The 19,982-nt window shown below is 42.2% G+C and overlaps 1 protein-coding gene across 4 annotated transcripts in view; it reads right to left on the reverse strand.

Annotated features, from left to right (window-relative positions):
- The window catches only part of RAB23 (RAB23, member RAS oncogene family), a 37,791-nt gene that overhangs the window by 11,023 nt on the left and 6,786 nt on the right, over positions 1-19,982 (reverse strand). The window contains exons 2-3 of one of the 4 annotated variants that reach the window (XM_044422123.1): positions 13,574-13,660; positions 39-243 (exon numbers count right to left, since the gene is read on the reverse strand). In XM_044422123.1, coding sequence (XP_044278058.1) covers positions 39-193 — 155 coding nt within the window. In that variant the 5' untranslated portion in view covers positions 194-243; positions 13,574-13,660. Of the gene's footprint in view, positions 1-38; positions 2,629-4,670; positions 4,810-4,969; positions 5,001-13,573; positions 13,661-19,982 lie in introns of those variants that run through there. The other 3 variants (XM_044422125.1, XM_044422122.1, XM_044422124.1) reach the window with 3 other exon arrangements.

Raw genomic sequence — 19,982 nt, forward strand, 5'->3', positions numbered from 1 at the left:
GAGAGTTCTGCTCCAACCCCGATCTGTTAAATACATACTGCATTTCTCTTTCCAAGAAATCAACTCCAATAGTTTTCTTGTAGTCTTTTGTAAAAATTCCTTTGCAATATCTCTGGATCATACTGGATTTTCCAACAGCTCCATTTCCAACCACCACCACTTTGATGGCAACTTCCATATCTTCCTCCAACATCTTGGAAGGCTTCCAGTTACTTCACAATTTCAGCTGAGATCTTCCTGATTCTGTAACTCAACGGGGGAAAAAATGATGGGTGTGTGGATCAAGGAGACAGAGTTCTAGTTTTTCCACAATCTTATTACATGACTCTGGAGCGTTAATGTGAAAGCCTTACACACATACTTAAGTGTCACTGAACACAGCGAGATCTGCTTCTGCATAAATATGAACACGCAGATAGTGCATATTAATGCCGTCATTGCTTTCTCATGCCAGTCCAAGGATTCCTACAAAGTGGACTCCTACAACTGGGTGGAAAGAAAGGGTCAACAGAAGCTCGTGCAGCTACTACCCCATTGATTATGAGAAGTCCAATTGAGCATCAAGTTTCCTTGGGCAGTATTGCTGGAGCACAGCCACATGTTTGAATCTGGGGTGTTAAAGGTGAGTAGAGTCTCTTTCCTGCGTCGAGTAACATTCTTGGGAATTATTAGCATTGGAATTTACACAGCAACTCTGAGTATCATACTTTGTCTGATAATGCAACTCAGCATTTATGAAGGAGGCTTTAGTGTTTGAAACAGTTCAATAATTCAGCACACTGGGAATGAAAGAGGCAGTTGCTCTTGGTGCACGTTTCAGGACAGAGTGACAGACTCTTCGGATAAGGCAGTGAGGCCTAGGAAAGGAGATCTGCAGAAAGAGGTAGCAGAGGAGGAAGAGCTTATCCCCAGGTGTTCAGGCAGACAGTGGGAACCAAACAGTCTGAAAGTGCTAGAAGGGGACATGGGAAAGGAACCAGAGGAGTCTGCTCCAATCCTTGCCCCCATGACATGGCATCAGGAAAGAAGGGCTAGCCAACTAGAAGGCCTCTGTACAAGCTGGAGGCTTGCCTGTCTCCAGAGAGGCACTCCCAGATGGGTGGAGCCCAGGGTTTCTCAAAAGGAAGGTTCTTGGAAATAATTTCTAGTTTGGGTTCAACAAACTACTCTGTGCATGTTCAGAGATTTTTCTTTGCTGGCTGTAACTTGCTGGATGAACACTGGAAATAAATAACTTTTGCCAAAGAACTGCCCATTGTACAAAGGGAAAAGTCAAGCGGGGGTGGGGGCGGGAATCTAGCTCCTGACACAGCTATTCTCAGCGTAACTCTGTATGACAAATCTGTATCATTATTCCATTAAGGAATAATGATAAGGAGTACAGAATAGTAGAACAAGGAAAGATTAAGGTCAACCAGTGAGTCTGTGGCAGAAGCTTCCTTATGTACAATATTGCAATCCTACATGCATCCGTATCTATGTTCATTCAGAACTCAGTCCCACTGTGTTCAGCAGGGCTTAATCCCAGTTAACATATACACAGTACTTCTGCCACTACCATGCATCACCTCCTGGGATCACTTATTGTCATATTCTGCAGTTCACTTTCTGAGAACAACATACAAGTTAGCACATTTTTAAAAGTATGAGTGCAATATATAATGCTAAAGAGATAGATAGATAGAATATATATATAATGTGAAAACATAGAGAGTCTTCACATGAAGCCATTATGAAGGGGACTTATATGCACAACACATACTTAATAAACAATTTATGAACTATTTCCACCAATACATTCTAAGACTAAATTCTAATATAGGCTCAAATTCTCTCAACCTGTAATCAACTGTAGAACTCCAAGTTTTTGAACCTATTAGTCTTGTATATCATAACATACATGATCTATAGTGCATAACGGAGAAATGTGCCTTGTACCACATCTGTCTAGCCCTATTCAGGCATTCTACATCCAGAATAGTGAAAAAATGAGGAGAGCCAAGTGCTAACCCTGCCTTCTCTATTTCTGGAAGTCAACTTTGTGAGTATTCAAGAGGCTCTGCACATAATCAAAAACACAGAAAGTTGTGTTCTCAGTCCCATGGAGAGCCTGTATGGATATAGGAGAATACAGATTCTTCAGAGCTGTCCTCCACCAGTAGGGGGTGACAAAGTAGGGAAAGGGCACAGCATGCTCACCCTCCTCATGGGTTCAGTACTTCTGTGTACAGAATGCAGAATAGGGCTTTGGTTTTTTCCCCATGGTATCAGGTCCTGGGGACGAAGTAGACTCAAACTGTCAGCATACACATAGTTTGAACCCATATGTTTCTGATACAGCCAGGGTCAATTACTGCCCATGGTTTTCACAAGGTTGCACATGGAGGAAGGACTTTTTAATATTTGTATACATGTATTTATAGGCTGCCTATAATTGCCAAGGCCTTCAGTTACAATAATAAATGAAACTAACAGTTAAGACATTTGCTAAAAGTATTGTGAATTGTGGCAAAATTCACTTTACATATATGGCTTCTTCTCTATATCATGAGTGATTTCTTCTGTAACAGTATGACAAAGCATTCGGTTGCAGAATTATTTAAAAGGAAGGCAAAATCTGAAAAACAGATTAGGAAGTAGCCTGTGCAAGAACTAAACATCAATGTAAGTATAGTCCAGAGTCTAATTTTGATACAAGCTCACAGTAATGTGCAGCATCTTACAGTCACACATGATCATACTTCAATAATTTGCATGCTTTCTGCTCTTAATCTTGCCCAAAGTTGTAATTTTTCCAGACACTGTCAGCCTGTTCAATAGCATCTTTCCAAAAATACACCCAGGTTTAATTCAGATGTGAGTACAGCCTCTCTCCTTTGAGGATACAGCCTCATTCCATTCAGTATGATCTGTTGCCTCTTCCCTTCCCCACCCTGTGCAATATTCATCCAGCATCAAGTTCATTCCCATAAATCAAATGTGTTCCCATAACCACCACTGCACAAAAAAGTCAACTATTTTTTACATTATACACTTTGGCTGCCTTGTGAAACCGCCTCAAACATCCCACCCTTCATATAATTAGGGCAGCATTTCTTAATGCTGGTCTTACCAAAGCTCCCTAGGTCAATCATTGTTGCAACTTCAATACTTACAGGGAAAAGTCAAGTCTATCTACATGTTATACAGTTCATCAGAGTTGGAGAAACTGAAAATACTTCCACACAGTGATGGCTCTACACAGGACTATAATGTATAGCACACTTTAGAGCATGAATCCACTGCCCACCTTACCATCAGGAATGTGTGGTACTTTCATCATGGCATTCCTTGCCATATGAGGAACCACACTGGTTAAGAGGCAATATGTAATATTCGCTGTACAGAAAAATCACCATGCAGAAAATGTATTGTGCATAGTATGTTTTCCAGACCTCAGATCACTTCCAAAGGGTTTTGTATGTTTTGCGCAGCAGACGTGGTATCCACAAGGCAATCAAAGACAGCCTCTATTCCGCTAATGTAGAATAAACATGCAGAGTGTAATCCAGGTCAGTGACTATACTATTCAACCCAGTGTAACATTGTGATTGCAGTATTGGACTGGTTCTAGCCCTAGTTGGCCAGGAAGCTCACTGGGTGACTTCTGACCAGTCACTCATTCTCAGGTCACAGGGGTGTTGTGAGGATGAAATGGTGAGAAGGACCATGCAAGCTACTGTGGATTCCTTGCAAGAGGAAAAAAGTGGGATATAAATGTAGTAATAAACTGATTAACTAACACTTTAACTAGCTGATATCTCTTGCCTAGAAATATTATCTATCCACAGTATTTACATACAATGTTCATGATAACTTATATCACCAGCAAAACCATCTACAGAACTGTTTGTGGCTGTTTTGACTATTCTGAGAAAAAATGGCAACATCTTGCCACTCCTAGTATAACAGATAAATACTTCAAATCAGAAGCCATTTTGTATATACTGGGTCATCCCAAGCCTTAACCTGTAAAGCAAGGTCTAAATACAGTCTAGACACACAGCTACAGGTTCAGGGGAAATGCATACCCCATCTGGACAAGCAGGATCCCATTTGTATACAGGTAAGTGCAGAACTTTTACCAACATATCTGAAAGTCTTATTCAGCAGTACAACACCCTAAGTTTTCCTTGCCAAAATGTCGATGCTGAACTCTCTGTGAAAAATATCAGCAATGGGGAGGCCCAAAATTTAATCTGATGGATGGTATAGCCTTGCACGAAGCACAACTAAAGTAACGGTGCCCCAGAGCATGAACTGAGTGTCGTTTCGTTACTACTTGAGCAACAACGCTCTTAAACTAGGGAGCTGAGCTTCTTGGTCAGTGCCAATGATCCTCAAGCAGGGCTTTTATATAAGAAGCACTGCTTGGGGAAACCCGGGCTGTGTGAGTGACAGGCGGGGGGAGAGAGGCGAGGTCGGAGGGCTGAAAGAGCATTTCCCCTGTGTTCATCCAGGGCACGGCCCGCGGCTTACCCGCTCCCCAGCCCCGGCTCCACTGCTCTTCTCCCAAGCCCGCCAGCTTCCCCCGCGACCCCACGTAGCCCAGCTCGCCCGCACAGGCCACTCGCTCCCCGCCGCGCAGTCCCACGGCGCCCCGCTCCCGCCCTGCAACGCAGCCCGCTTACGGCAGCCTCTCCCGGGCCACGCCGAACTGCAGACTGGTCCAGCCCTCTTCCAATCCCTGCGCCGCTTCGCGGGTTATGTACGCGTGTGAGGCGAGGGAGCGGCGCCTCCACGGCGACGGGCAGCCGGGAGAAGCGGAGCCGGCCCAACCCGGACGCACATCCCTGCTCCTCCCGCAGTAGCACCCGCTGGACTCCCGGAAACACCGTCAGGCCGCGGGGGGGACCCGCTTGAGAAGCCACCCTCCCCGGCTCGCCGCTTTCCTGCGGGAGCTCGCGGGGGCCAGGCAAGACTTGCTTACCGCCGCCACCGCCGCCTGCTTCTTCTCCTCTGTGGGGGCGGGAACAGCCTGGCGAGCCCGGGTGGGAGACTGGAAAAGGAGGAGGGATAATTGCAGGCGAGAGAAGCGCCACATGCGATGAGCAACCAACTAACCCTTCAGTCTGGAAGGTCCCTTCAGATTTTTCTTGCGCTGGATTCGCCGGAGGCAACCCAACCCAGGCTCCGAGACAAACTGAGGTCTTGCTCTGGAGAGCATCAGAGGCGTGCAAGCAGACCCACGGGCATATTTGTACTCTGATGTAAACCTGCTTCTTTGGCGGGACCGAGGGTGCAATCCGATGCCCACGTGCATCGGATTGCGTTATTGCTCCCAAGTGAGGGTGGATAGGGTTTGCAGCGCTCCAGGAATATTTGTTTGTGCTCTACTACCCGATCCTGATCATATTCTAGTCAAGGTTTCAACAGCGAAATTTTATGCTAGTCTACTCAGAAGTAAAACAACAAGCCCGTAGCACATTAAAGCTAATTAATGGCATTAACTTACTCAGAAATAGGTCCTCTTAAGTTCAATGGGGCTTACACCTAAATAGGTATATACAGGTTTGCTGCCTTAGGACATAATCCTATGCATATTTATACAGAAAAACAGGCCTTCAATTCCCAGCGTGCTCCAGTCAGCATATTTTGCAACTTTTCAGAGTCTAGGCTTTGCTCTAAGGCAGGTCTGTCAAACTTTTCGTACCTCAAGGCCTGTATGAGGACATCCACACAAAACCTGGGGGCCACATAATGAATTACATTTCCATATCATAACGTAAAATGTTAGTAATATAGTCATTTAATGTACACAATATATTTAGTTAACTATTAAATTAAATTTAGTTAACTATTAAATTAAAGGAAAAGACCAGGTTTTTCTCTGTGAGTTCAAAAGAAACAAACCCTTCCACGTGACCCCGGACCCCTCTGTCCTCCTTGGAATCGGAGGACTGAGCCAGTGAACTCTGCCCAGCCTGACCTGTGGCACGGAGCACGCTGGAGCGAGAGCTTACGTAGGAAGTTGCCAGCCTGACCTCCAGCCTTGGAGAGCTCCCTGCAGTCACGCATGTGCCATTGCTGGGATCTGGGCTGGGGTGGAAGATGAGGGCTCCAAGCAGCAAGAAGGCCACAGAACAAGGCCACGGGGGTGCATGTTGGACCACCCCGGTCTAAGGGAAAAGCATTAGGTGTTAAATTATAAAAGGGGGAAGAAGAATCACCTAGCTCCATGGCCTGATTATGAGTTCATATGTCCATTTCTCCTCTCCCATCCTCTTTTTTAACCATCAAAATTCATTTTGGAAAAATAAAGATACTGTCTTTACTATGCCATACTGTCACATAATCTGACAGCATGCTTATTATGTCCTCCTGGAGGTGAAAGTTGAGGGCATCACTTGAACAGGAAAAGAAAAGAGTGAGAAGAAATTGGTCAGATTTTCCCCTCAAAGATGTGTTCAGTTACAGTTCAAGTACAGTTCCTATCATTCATTGTCAAAGTATAAACTAACTGGAGCAAACAGGACTTTTAGACTTCGTGGAGATGGTTAAAGAAGACTTTTACTGGATTATCTCCTTTGTTTGCTGCTCCATTCTTCCAGCAAGTTAGTTCAGCTCTGGCCCAGCACCAGGGTGGATAAGACCACAGATTATCAAGTAACGTTTATGCTGCAGGGGAAAAAAAACTTCATTTTGAAGGAGTCAGAGAATCAAAATGGTCTGACAAGCCCATTGCCTTCTAACAGCTACAGAATATTGAGGGCTTTTAAAAGTTCAAGTGTGGGAGCAGGGAAGGAATACTGGCTTGTGTGTAAGCGTGGCAGAGTCAAGCCACTATCAGCTTATATTACCAGAGGCAGTTGGAATTAAGTCAGAGACAGACTCCACACCTTCCACAATGCTATATGAGTTCAAGGACTCTGGTGTACTTCCTCTGATCCTAAATCATCACATCTCCCAACCCAAGAATTATTTCAACTGCAAAGGAGGAAACTAGTCTTGCAGTGGGGTGGTAGAATGATGGACAAATTACACCAAGTATTCATCTTAGTTGCAAAAGCCATAATGTCTGGATCATGTTGTAAATGTGAGAGCTGTCTTTTAGTTGTCTTCAAACATGTGATTGACCACTGTGGTTTTTAAGCAGAAGATTGGAGCAACAATAATGTGTTACAATGTAACCTTAAATGGATATTGTGGAGACCACTGTATCCCACACCAGCCTGCCCATGCCAGGCAGGACCTTCTATGGAAGAGGTTCAGTTGACAGGAACAAATTAAAAGACCTTCTCTATGGCCACTCCCAAACTGTGGGATGCTTTGACCCAAAAGACCCAGCTGGCCCCCTCCCTTATAGCATTTCACCAGATGCCAAAACATTCCTATCCTGGCTGGTATTACAGAGATATGTTTCATTGGTTGCTTCTGTTTTATCTGCTGTACCTGTCCCCATTTTTATTATATTGTATTTCATGGATCTTTGGAATTTTATGGTAATGTATATTTGCTTTTAATCATTGTTATCCACCCCAAATGGTGTGTAAGCAACAGTGGGGCAGGACATACCAAATAAACCTCACTCTCTCATTTCAGGAAGCTGTTGGTAAGGTTTCATGGATTCAGAACTGTGCTTTGTGTAGACTGCAGGCAGGAGATGCTTGTTGAAGGCACAGAATAATTGAGATTAATGTATGGCAATATGATAGTGTTCTTTAAGAGACTCCAGCCTTGAATTTGTTTATTCAGTCATGGCCTAAACAAATTGTAATGAAAGTTAAAAAACAACAACAACCACAGCCTCTTTATTCAGTTCTTGTCATCTTGGGTCAGATCCTATATGTCACTGTGTGTGTAAACAGAGGGGGGTGGGGGAAAGAGGCACTTTGTGCCACATTAACTGTTTGCACTTCACCATTAGCTTAGGTCCTTTGTTACTTGGGTGGATAAGGCACAGCAGAGGAAAAGTAGAGTACGTAAAATATACAGCAGTACACCCCAATGATTTAAGTGTCCCTTTCACTTGAGTCAATATAAGTTTGTGCAGTGCTAAACACTGTGTAATCTGCTGTAGTCCAAAACATTTTTTTGGGTGGAAGTAAATCCCACTCTGACTTTTAAGTAAGCATTGGCTGCGAGTAATCAGTCAAGATGTGAAAGATATGCCATTTCCAAACTGAAATGTGATGACAACATGGTTTGCCTCTTTTGCCTTTGATTATGGCTAACTTCCAACTACTATAGTTGGAAATTACACTGTGTGACACTAATTAATGTTTCTTCAAGCTATTTAACCTTCTTTGTCTAACATACTAGATTTTGAATCTTGCCCTTTAGTGACAGAGGCAGCATTTTGTCAGGCATCTACATACTTAAAGCTTAAATACCTCAGTGTTGTGTTTCTGACCCAACCGACTAAGCCCCTGCAATTCTTCACTTCAACCTGCCTGGGAGAGGCATTAATTACATCACTGCCACGGTGGTGTTGCAAGGCAGGGAAAGAGTAGAAATGGCAGGGAATAGAAGGTTCCATAAAGTTTTGGATTCAGCTGTTGCTTGGCACATACAAAAGGGACAAACAAAGCACAGGAAGTTGTACACAGACAGGTATAGTAAGAGCAATACCAGAATCATAGCTATTCAATATTGGTTATTTGAGAATGTGTTTTGTCTTTAATGTTTGCGAAGAGAAAGGAGAACAAAAGTATCCTACAAAAGGCCAAAACAATAATAGTGAATTGGCAGACTTCTGAAATATAATATTTTCTTTAAAGTGTAACAACTTTGCATTGTTTTTGGTTGGTTAGTAGGTGTTTAGAAAATTAGGCTCTTCATTTTTTTCCGCTTCCATTGCCTCCTCACAATGCCGTCCGGCGGAGCTCTTTCGAGTGGTGCAAGGCCTGGTCCGTCCAGGTCCGAAAGAAGATCTGATTCCACCCTCAAAGGCCCGCTGTGACGACTTTGCCAGGCATTTTAGGGAGAAAATCGCTCAGATTCGTCACGAGCTGGATTTCACTATTGAGTCAGAGGTCTTAAGGGAGACACCGATGCTACCGTCTGGTCCAGAATTATTGGATGAATTTCAGTTACTGCGGCCCGATGATGTGGACAAGGTGCTTGGACGAGTACGTCCCACCACTTGCCTTTTGGACCCTTGCCCGTCTTGGTTAATAAAGGATTCCAAGCACGGGATTGGAACCTGGATCTTGGAAGTGGTTAACGCTTCTCTGAGGGAGGGTCGGGTGCCTGCCCCTTTAAAGGAGGCGGTAGTCCGACCGGTCCTGAAGAAGGCGTCACTAGATCCAGAGATGGCCACTAACTATAGACCAGTGGCCAACATCCCGTTTCTGGGCAAGGTGTTAGAACGAGTGGTGGCGGGACAACTCCAAGAACTCTTGGATGAAACTGATTATGTGGACCCATTTCAGTCTGGCTTCAGACCCGGGTACAGTACTGAATCTGCCTTGGTTGCCCTGTACGATGACCTGTGCAGGGAGAAGGACAGGGGGAGTTTATCCCTGTTGGTTCTCCTGGACCTCTCAGCAGCTTTCGATACCATCGACCATGGTATCCTTCTGGATAGGCTAGTGGGATTGGGGGTCGGAGGCACTGCTTTGCAGTGGTTCCGCTCCTATCTCAATGGCCGGTTCCGGAAGGTGGTGCTGGGAGACTATGGCTCTGCACCATGGCAGCTATGCCATGGAGTACCGCAGGGGTCCATTTTGTCCCCTTTGCTGTTCAACATCTACATGAAACCGCTGGGAGAGGTCATCAGGAGGTGTGGGCTGCGGAATCACCAGTACGCTGATGATACCCAGCTCTACCTCTCGTTTTCCACCAATCCAGGTGAGGCAGTGGCTGTACTGAACCGGTGCCTGGCCGAGGTAATGGGCTGGATGAGGGCCAATAAACTGAAGCTCAATCCAGACAAGACGGAGGTCCTGTTGGTAGGCGGTTCCGGCTTCGGAGAAGGTGAATTGAACCTTGTCCTGAACGGGGTTGCACTCCCTCCTAGGGATAAGGTCCGCAGCTTGGGAGTGCTCCTCGACCCGGAGCTTTCACTCAAAGCTCAGGTAACAGCAGCGGCGAGGAGCGCTTTCTTCCAGCTTCAGCTGATTCATCAGCTGCACCCCTATCTGGAGTACGACAGCCTCGCAACAGTGACTCATGCACTGGTGACTTCCCGTCTTGACTTCTGTAACGCGCTCTACGTGGGGCTACCCTTGAAGACGGTCCGGATACTTCAATTGGTTCAAAATAGAGCTGCCAGGCTGCTGACGGGAACTGGACGTTATGCTCACATGACTCCAGTTCTCCAGCAGCTTCATTGGCTTCCCATTGAAGTCCAGGCCCAATTCAAGGTGTTGGTGATGACCTATAAAGCCCTAAACGGCTTGGGTCCTGGTTACCTGAAGGAGCGCTTACGTCCATATATGCCCAGCCGCCCCTTGAGATCAGCGGGAGAGGCCCTCCTCTGGGAGCCCTCAGTGAAGGAAATTAGGAGGGTGGTTACTCGGAGGAGGGCTTTCTCAGCGGTGGCGCCTAAGTTATGGAATGCGCTCCCCAGAGAGGTCTGCTTGGCACCGTCATTTGTTTTTCGGCTCCAGGCAAAGACCTTTTTATTTAAGCAGCATTTTAAATGTTAATATTATTGAATTTTATTCGGCCAGGGCGGCTTATTTTATTTTACTGTATATATTTTAATTGTTATTGTTTTAATGTATTTTGTATTTTATTTGATGTTGTAAGCCGCCCCGAGGCCTCGGCAAGGGGCGGCATAGAAATGTTTTAATAAATAAAAATAAATCAATAAAATAAATTGGAAGTTTGCAATGATACAAAATAAAGTAACATCTGAGCATGTAGGTACACATGTTCCACATCACGGTATTCACATACCTACCCATTCCATGACCTTTCCTGTACTTGCTGACAAATGGGCACATAATTGGGGAGGCAGGCATAACTCAGTGGCAGAATGCTTGGCATGCAGAAGGTCAAATTCAAAATAGCATTGAATTGGAAAAATCCTTGTCCCAGTCAATGGAGAACTGCTGCCAGTCAGTGTTGGCAATACTGGGCTAGATGGGCCAGGGGTCTGAAAGCAGTCTCCTATCAGAAGAAAGAGTCATGACATGTTCTAAAAGGGCAAGTACTGCTGTCTAAATAAGTGAACAGCAACAGAAAACAATGGGCAACACTATGGAATATCTTTGCCATAGTATAGCGGAAAATGTTAAGATCAAGCTATAATGTTTTCTCTGCCCCAAATTGGCTCCTGTCAGCATGGAAGACTTGTTCAGGGTAGGTTTTAAAATGGATAAGAGGGAAAGGGTCCTTGTCAGGATGTGGGAGGGAGCATTCAAGACTTTATATTAATTCAAAACCAAATAAATGTCTGTGTATGTGACAAGACCCATGTGTGTGTGAAAATCACTACTCTATTTGGTGGTTCCTTTTCACTTCCAAAAAAAACCAGGCACAAGGCCATCCAACTTGAGTGCTAGAAGAAATTACACTCTGCAGGTTGTATAAAACTTCTACATCTGTCTGGTACATTTTGGGGAAATGTGATTAAGAATAAAAGAAAATAATGTTTCTTATACATATGCGTATTTCATTTGAGAATAAGCACCACAAACACCACAGAGGAAACATGCATAGAATTGACCTCTACAGGTATATGGCTAAACTGTGCACTTTTTTAATGGTTAGGATTCCAAGAAGAAAATATAATTGCTAGAAAAAACACAAAGATTACCACTATTTTAAGCAAGGATTCTCTTTAACAGATAGGAATTGTTCATACTTGGATTTTACTTTTTATTCAAGGAACACAGGGAAACCTTTGGAAGTAATGTTTAATCGTGTTGCCTGGTAACCTGGTATAACAAAGTTTGAACCCAGTGGCCCCTGAAACAAAAGGAAGGATACCCTTTCCATGTAGAAATTAAATTCAAACATGTCTGTCTAGTCTTATGAAAGTCAAATATATAATAAATGTATGAGAGAAAATAACTGACTTGAAATTGTCCAGAAGTATAGCTGTCTGTCACAGCAAAAACAGAACATAAAATTTTCTGTAATCCTAAGCATACTTTCTGATATGAGCCAAATGTTTAAATGACACTTTATAGACTACAAGCCTATAAAATTACTTCATATGGATTGGTGTTCATCCACTAAAGATGCAATCTTGTGCACATTTCCTTATGAATTATCCAGTTGAGTAGAAAATGGGCACAGTACTGGGATTAAAATGCACAGCAATTAATTGTGCAGAGTTAACATGCTTTGTGGTACACAAGACATTTATATTACTATGTTATAAAGAACTAGTGTGCCTAAGATGAATATTATGCATATCTAACTTGCATAGGATTCGCGGTTAAAAATACCTTTGCCTGAGGAAACTGTCATGCTGCCTTAATCTAAATTGGTTAATTTATCACACCATTCTCCACTGATGCTGGATTTTGAGAAAGGCTCACGGACACAGTCCCAAAATAGTTGCTGTTGTGAGGTGCCTATTCATGAAATGGCTAACATGATTGACAGAGCCAGTCACAAAACATTAATTTAAAAGAAAGCCAAGCTGATGAAGTGACATCTGCTTAAAAATCTGAACACAGGCCTGAAGTAGGAGACTGAGGCCCAAAACAAACCTGTTTATTTGAGTTCACATTTCTCTTTCTCATTCAGGATCAAGTCCTTCAACAACAGAACTTTTTCCTTTTTCCCACACTACAGCAAATAAGATCCATTCATCCCAGTTAACAATTTGTCTCTCCTTTACAGGGTCAGTCTAACACCACACCTAGAACGCCAACCCAAAGGCCTTCTTTGCTTCCTCTCTGACTCCTTTGGTTGCTTTGTGCAACTTTCCCTGGACTTTCTGCCTTGTCCTATCACTCCATTCGAGTCTCCTTTGGAGGGCACTTGGAGCACTTCAGACCAAAGCACTGGCCGTCAGCCTTTCACTTCCTATGAATTACTCTAGATGCAAGTCAGGGGCCCAGGTATTTACAAGAATAAACACGACAGCTAACAATTTCTTTTTAAACTGTAGTAAATATCAGCAGGATGTTTTGTGGATACAGGGGATGTGAATGTGTGCACACATTGCAATAAAGCTTTTTCTCATGAGGAATGGTGGCTGAGATAACTAACCTGTGTGATATGTTCTTTCAATGCCATGTACTTACTGTAAGAATACATTGGATATGCCTATCTTTCATTTTATCTCCTGGATGCCTCAAAATACAAGCACATCAGGAATTTTTAGTTGCTACATTCAGAAAATTCCTTTAAGTTCAGAAGTTCTTGTTAAAAAATGTTCTTGACCACTGGATATGGAAGTCTGGGAAGAATGGGGAACATCCTTATTTCTGGAGATCAGCATACTAACAAAGCATCTGAGTCCTCGAAGCCTGTAACTTCCCAGAAGCCATCTTTCAGCTCTGCAGCAACTGCCCATGTGAACTTTGGCTTTTCAGGCTTGGATGGGCAGGAGGGAAGGAGTGCTACGCCTCCTCTAGAATCTAGTGGATCCCTTTGATACAAGTAGTTCATTCTAATTCATACATACCTGGAATATATTGAGCACAGAAGGATCCGCACAAGGGTGTCGATATTGGGGCACTACTGAACACTCTCTTTGCAGTGAAAGATATGCCTGAAATGGCAAATAATACGGCATTCAGCTGGTTTCTAAAAATGACAATATACACCAAAGTTTTAATGGTCACCTGCTTTCTCTTGCTTATGAAACTAACTGAAAAGGTGTAAAAGGTGTAAATGGAGAGCCAGTGTGGTGTAGTGGTTAAGAGCATGGGACTGGGACTCAGATGACCTGGGTTCTAGTCCCCGCTCAGCCATGGAGCCAACTGAGTGACTTTGGGTCAGTCACAGACTCTCAGCCCAACCTACCTCACAGGGTTGTTGTTGTGGGGATAAGATGGAGGAGGAGAATGATGTAAGCTGCCTTGAGCCCTTTGTAGGAAAAAGGCAGGATATAAATTGCAATATAAATAAATATAAATATAAAAATGATTTCGGCCAAAAGAGGTTTTGTGTGAAGATGAATAGCTTTATTGATTTCTTGTAATGGGCGTTTTTACCCTTGCCTCCTTCTCTAGTATTACCACCTTGTGTTAAATAATCGGTTTCTGAGGTTACAGTCTCCATCCCTTTCAAGTCATTGCATTCTGTTATCCAGGGTTTTTTTTAAAGTATTGGATTCTCATGATTCATTGAGTTTATAATAGCATTGTAATCCAATCTTTTCAAGGCAAACACTATTTTGGGTTGGATAAATAGAGGCATCACTTCCAGATACACAAAAGTGCTCATTCCCCTCTACTCTGCATTAGTCAGAGCTCACCTGGAGTACAGCATTCCCATTTGGGTGCCCAAGTTTAAAAAGGATGCTGATAATCTGGAGAGGGCTCAAAGGAGGGCAACAAAGGTGATACAGGGCCTGGAAAATAAGTCTTACACTGAGAGGCTGAAAGAACTGGACCTGTCCAGCCTTGAGAAAAGACTGCAAGGTGACATGATAGCACTCTACACATACCTCAAAGGCTATCACAAAGAAAGAGGAAAAGACTTACTCTCATTCATCCCAGAGTTTAGGACACGGAACGATGAACTTAAACTACAGTACACCAGGTACAGGCTAGACACAAGGAAGAATTTTCTAACTGTAAGAGCAATATGACAATGGAACCAGTTGCCAAGAGGGGTTGTGTTCTCTTCCACACTATAGTCATTCAAGAAGAAAACAGACCATTTTGTTAGTGGGATGGTGTGACTTGGCATCCTGTACCAGTGGGCTGGACTCAATGGTCTTCTCAGCTCCTTCTGACCCTACTATTCTATGATTCTAAGTAAACACTGTTGTAATACAGGGTGCAGAGAAATGGTCAGTGACCCAGACTTGCTACATTACCTGCCTTCCCTTACTACCATAATTTCTAGTTAATAGAGCACTGTCCTGTGCCTATTTAGGCAGGAAAAGGTCCTACAACTTCTAATGTTCTTCAGGCAGTCATACTGGGAGTTGTGCAGATGCGGGGGTTTCTGTCCAAAAATGCATACAATTGGACTATTTAATTGTATCCAATACATGTTTTATTTAATCTTACATATCAGCATTTATTATACTCTCCCCATCACTGCTCTGCAGTAACTAAAGTTCGCAATTCAAAAGCCCGGTGGCCAAGCCTGGTGCCTCATTTATAGAGGAAAGTAGTAGCAGCCAGCATGTGCAAAGAAAGCAGAAGTAAAGGTATCCAAGAAGAATGACATGTGGGCTGAAGTGGAAGCCAGGGAGTGGCTTACATCTCTGCTGAATTCCATGGTGTGCTTTTTCTCCTGGAACAATATGGCCATGATAGAGACCTGGCTGTGGTTCAGATCATCTAAAGTCATTACCATGTGGAATCAACCTACCCATCTGTTGTGTTTACTCATGGCCAACTTTCCATATGCCCAAGACTAACTGGGTCTGGTCTGGTCACAGGACTAAGTAGGGAAACTGTGTGTGGACTTAATGGTACATGATTCCCACAGAATAAAGCTAATGCTAATATAGCACTGCTACAAAGCAGTAAGAACAACCTCCCAACTTTGCATTTTTTGTAGATTCACAAATATACCTATTGAAAACAAAATACAGAATGACTATGTTTGCAATTCATACATTTTATTTCAATTTAACTTAGCTAAGCAAAATGCATCTATTTTCAACATTAATGATTGCAATATATCACTAGAGGATGTTTCCATGACTCATATACAGTATCAAGTAAAGGAAATTCCATAGTGAATGGACCTTACTTTAGCAGTAGTAATTAACTTTTATATCTCCAGTGTAATTATTTCAATTGATGAAAGCAAGGAAGATATTTTTGTATCTAAAGACAATAATCTCAGATGACAAGACTGTTCCCCAAATCTCATTTTAAGTAGTGAACAGAACTGTAATATATCAAGCAGCCTGATCTTCATTAGAATATCTTACTGCTTGGAGAAAAAGAAACAAGATGTGAAAGAAGACACTGTCCTCTTTTTCCCCCTTTGGTGTCAAAGAGTATCAATGCAGATTTCAATAAAAATCTAACACCTTCATCAGTGTTACATTCCCAGTCTTCACCAAATTGTAAAGTAGTATAATACCAGATGGCATTCTGCATTAAACAGGCTTGTGCCTACAGTAATAATATATCCTTTGTATAGCACGACTTTCATTCAAACAGCAAAGAAACACCATCAGTTAATGTTTTCTTAAAGCCCATCTGTTAGCATGAAGTTTGGCTTCCAATTCACATAACAGAGAAATTAATGCTAACCCAGTAGCCTTCTCTCCAGCCTTATATAATACCAAATGTGTCGTACACCTCTTGGCAGTATCTTAACTATACTGACTCGTGTCTTAACCATACTGACTCATGTCAGCTATAAATACTGATACCATATATTATATAATACCATGGTTTGGTTATCAATATGTGCTCCCTCATTCTTTCATGGATGCTAGTTTTTGAAAGACATCATTTGTGGTGTTGTCCTGATTGATGAAGTACTGTTAACACTAGATTTTAAACCACAGGTTTGCAAGCCCATTTGAAACCATGGCTTGGAAGCAAGGTACTAAGAATAGTTTAATTTAGATAGGCAAGTTTTTTAAGAAACACCTTTTCCTTACTTTCCCACTTCAGTTGTTATCTACTTACAAATGATATTTTTAAAAATTCATTTTAAAACATGCATAGTTATCACTTGCCAACACCAATAGTGTTTGGACCCATTTAAAATCCCTAGCTTTTTTAATGGCCTCGCTCTATATCATGTTATCAGCACAGCAGAGCTGTTCAGTGTGAGTAGGCACAATGTCTAAGGCAGAATAAAATAGAAAAATTGTCATACCAATGATATCAGAATCACATGAGAAAAATACTTCGAATGTGAAAAGGATTTCTGCTGAGGAAATGTACAACTTATGTTGCATCCAAGAATTCACACACATCCTCCATTAATATGGCTGACCAGCCAATTTCTTTTGTTAGATAAGCATTTAACAGTTTGTAATGATCAGTAAATGCTTCTTGACAGGACACAGGTGTTGGCAGATAGTTTCTTGCTAGATCTCTCTTGTGTGTTAAGAACATGAAAGCCATTGTGGGTTTGGTGAAGATGCCACATCTTAACCCCTGCAGATTAAGACAGTGCAGGGGTTGGTGTAAGAAAGGGACAAAGTAGGGAAGAAAGGAAGGAAACAGTGTTTGGGACAAAAACAGAAGCGGGAAAAAGTATGCTAATTAAAGTGAGAGCTGCCAACAAACAAACTCTGTGATGTGGGGTATTTTTCTCTAGGAATCTGTGTGGGGTGGCCACCTTGCTGCCTGGTTTAAGTATGTGCTGCTTATTCCCATTGCTGCTCTATCAATGTGTGTATAAATTAAGCAAATAAATATAACTTTAGTGCTTTCTCCTCTGAAGGGAAGCAAAACTTTTATTGAAACTTTTCTTCTTCCTCCGTGTCTATTTTTTTCTAGTGTTCTAGACTGGAAGTCTGAGGGCAGAGCCTATCTTGTTTTTATTGATCTGTAAATCTCTCTGGGAGCCTTTACTTTAAAAAAGAAAGAAAAAACCTGGAATAACATTTTCTGTTTGTTTAGACAGAAAAATATCCTATATTACCCAGCACTGAATTGTTGGGCTTTTTCTATATAAATATTCATATGATTGCCTGCTAAATAAATAAAAACAGGTAGTGTTGTACCTGGAACCTCTTGCCACTCAGGAAAGTGGGGAGTGTCTATGGAAAAAGCATCAGGTTGCATTTAAATCTTCATGTTAAATCACACACGGGAGAAATCTTATGAAATCAACCCTTTTCTACACACTGCCCCCAGAGAATCCTCACAACTGAGAAGCAGTATGTATGCTCAGATTGTAGTAAAAACATTTGTGATAAATCAGTCCCAGTTGTACGCCTGGGAGCTATACAAGTGTCTGTCGGGGGAAGGTAGAACCAAGGCTGAGGAGAACAACAAATGTTTGTAAAGTGTTTTCTTCTCTAGCAGTCAGTTAAAATGAAAATTGTGACAATACTTTCTCATGTTTACATTTTGTTCAATTGCAATCATATTAAGCTGTCTACCTACATCTAGTTGACTTGATTCTTAATTTTGCTAGTTTGTGGGGAAAAGAAGCAGTTTCTTTACTGTCGAGCTATAAGCCTTCACCATACAAAGAGAGAAAATAGTAGTTTGTGACATGGGAATCTGTTTTCTGAAATGCAAATTCACTTCTTGGATGTAGATTATTAATCAATTACAAATGGAAGAGATTTCAAAAATAGTATGTTATTATATTGCAAAGAATTGAACGTGGCTGTTGCAATTCTATCTTCATCTCAGTTTGAAGGTATTTGGAAGAGAAAACACTGCACAATATTGCTTTGACAATTTACTTGAAATCTTATGTTGGGTTATACAATGTCTTTTGCCTTTGCACATGTAGACCATGTGAGATTCCCACCCCTGCTTTTTCTTGTTAACAGGTAAAATATTATTATCATATTATTACATGTCATCTCCAACTTATGGTGTGCCTTCTAAAATGTCCCATTCTTGACAGTCCTTCTCAATCCTTGTAAACTTAAGGCTGAAGTTTCCCGCATGGTATCAGCCTATCTCTATCTGGCTTTTGTCTTCTTCTGCATTCAATTTTCACTAGCATTATTATCTTCAGTTAGTTTTGCCTACTCACAATGTACCCAAATATCACAACTTCCATTTTGTTATGTTTGTGTCTATGGAGAATTCTGTTTTAATTTTTCATTGGACTCACTTGTCTGTTAGTCCAGGGTATTTGGAAAGCTCTCCTATAGCATCATATCTTAGACACATCAATTTTCTTCTTGTTAGCTTTCATCACTGTCTGCCCTTCACATCCATATACAGTGACTGGAAATAAAATTTTATGGCTAATCCTGGCTCTGGTCTCTAGTGGAAAACCCTTACACTTGATGATCTTTCCTAGTTCTTTCATTGCTTCCAAGTCTCAGTATTCTTCTAATTTCTTGGCGGAAGTCTCCCTTTGAACAGATGATTTGAAGCAAGTTACACAAAAGCTTGGAAATGGCAACCCACTCCAGTATCTTTGCCACAAAACCCCCGTGGACAGTACCAAAAGGCAAAAAGATATGACACCAGAAGATGAGCCCCTCAGGTCGGAAGGTGTCCAATATGCTATTGGGGAAGAGCAGAGGGCTAGTACTAGTAGCGCCAGCAAGAATGAAGCGTCTGGATCAAAGCTGAAAGGACACTCAGTTGCAGATGTATGAAAGTACATCAGTCTGGTGGTGAAAGGAGAGTCCGATGCTGTAAAGATCTATACTCCATAGGAACCTGGAATGTAAGATCCATGAATCAAGGCAAGCTGGATGTGGTCAAACAAGAGATGACAAGACTGAACATCAACATCTTAGGAATCAGTGAACTAAAATGGACAGGAATGGGTGAATTTAATTAGATGACCATCAGGTATACTACTGCGGGCAAGAATCCCTCAGAAGAAATGGAGTAGCCTTCATAGTCAATAAAAGAGTAGGAAAAGCAGTACTAGGATACAATCTCCAAAATGACAGCATGATCTGAGTTCAAATCCAAGGCAAACCATTCAACATCACAATAGTCCAAGTCTATGCCCCAACCACTGGTGCTGAAGAGGCTGAAGTTGACCAGTTCTATGAGGGCCTAAAACACCTTCTAGCATTAACACCAAAAAATGATGTCCTTATCAACATGCAAGTTTGGTCTTGGAGTACAAAATGAAGCAGGGCACAGGCTGGTAGAATTTTGTCAAGAAAATACAATGGTCATAGCAAACACTCTTTTCCAACAACCCAGGAGATGACTCTACACATGGACATCACCAGATGGTCAACACAGAAATCAGATTGACTATGTGCTCTCCATCTTTGGCTG

Source organism: Varanus komodoensis, unplaced genomic scaffold (assembly GCF_004798865.1).
Source record: "Varanus komodoensis strain SLA01 unplaced genomic scaffold, ASM479886v1 scaffold12, whole genome shotgun sequence".
Taxonomy (NCBI): Eukaryota; Metazoa; Chordata; class Lepidosauria; order Squamata; family Varanidae; genus Varanus; species Varanus komodoensis.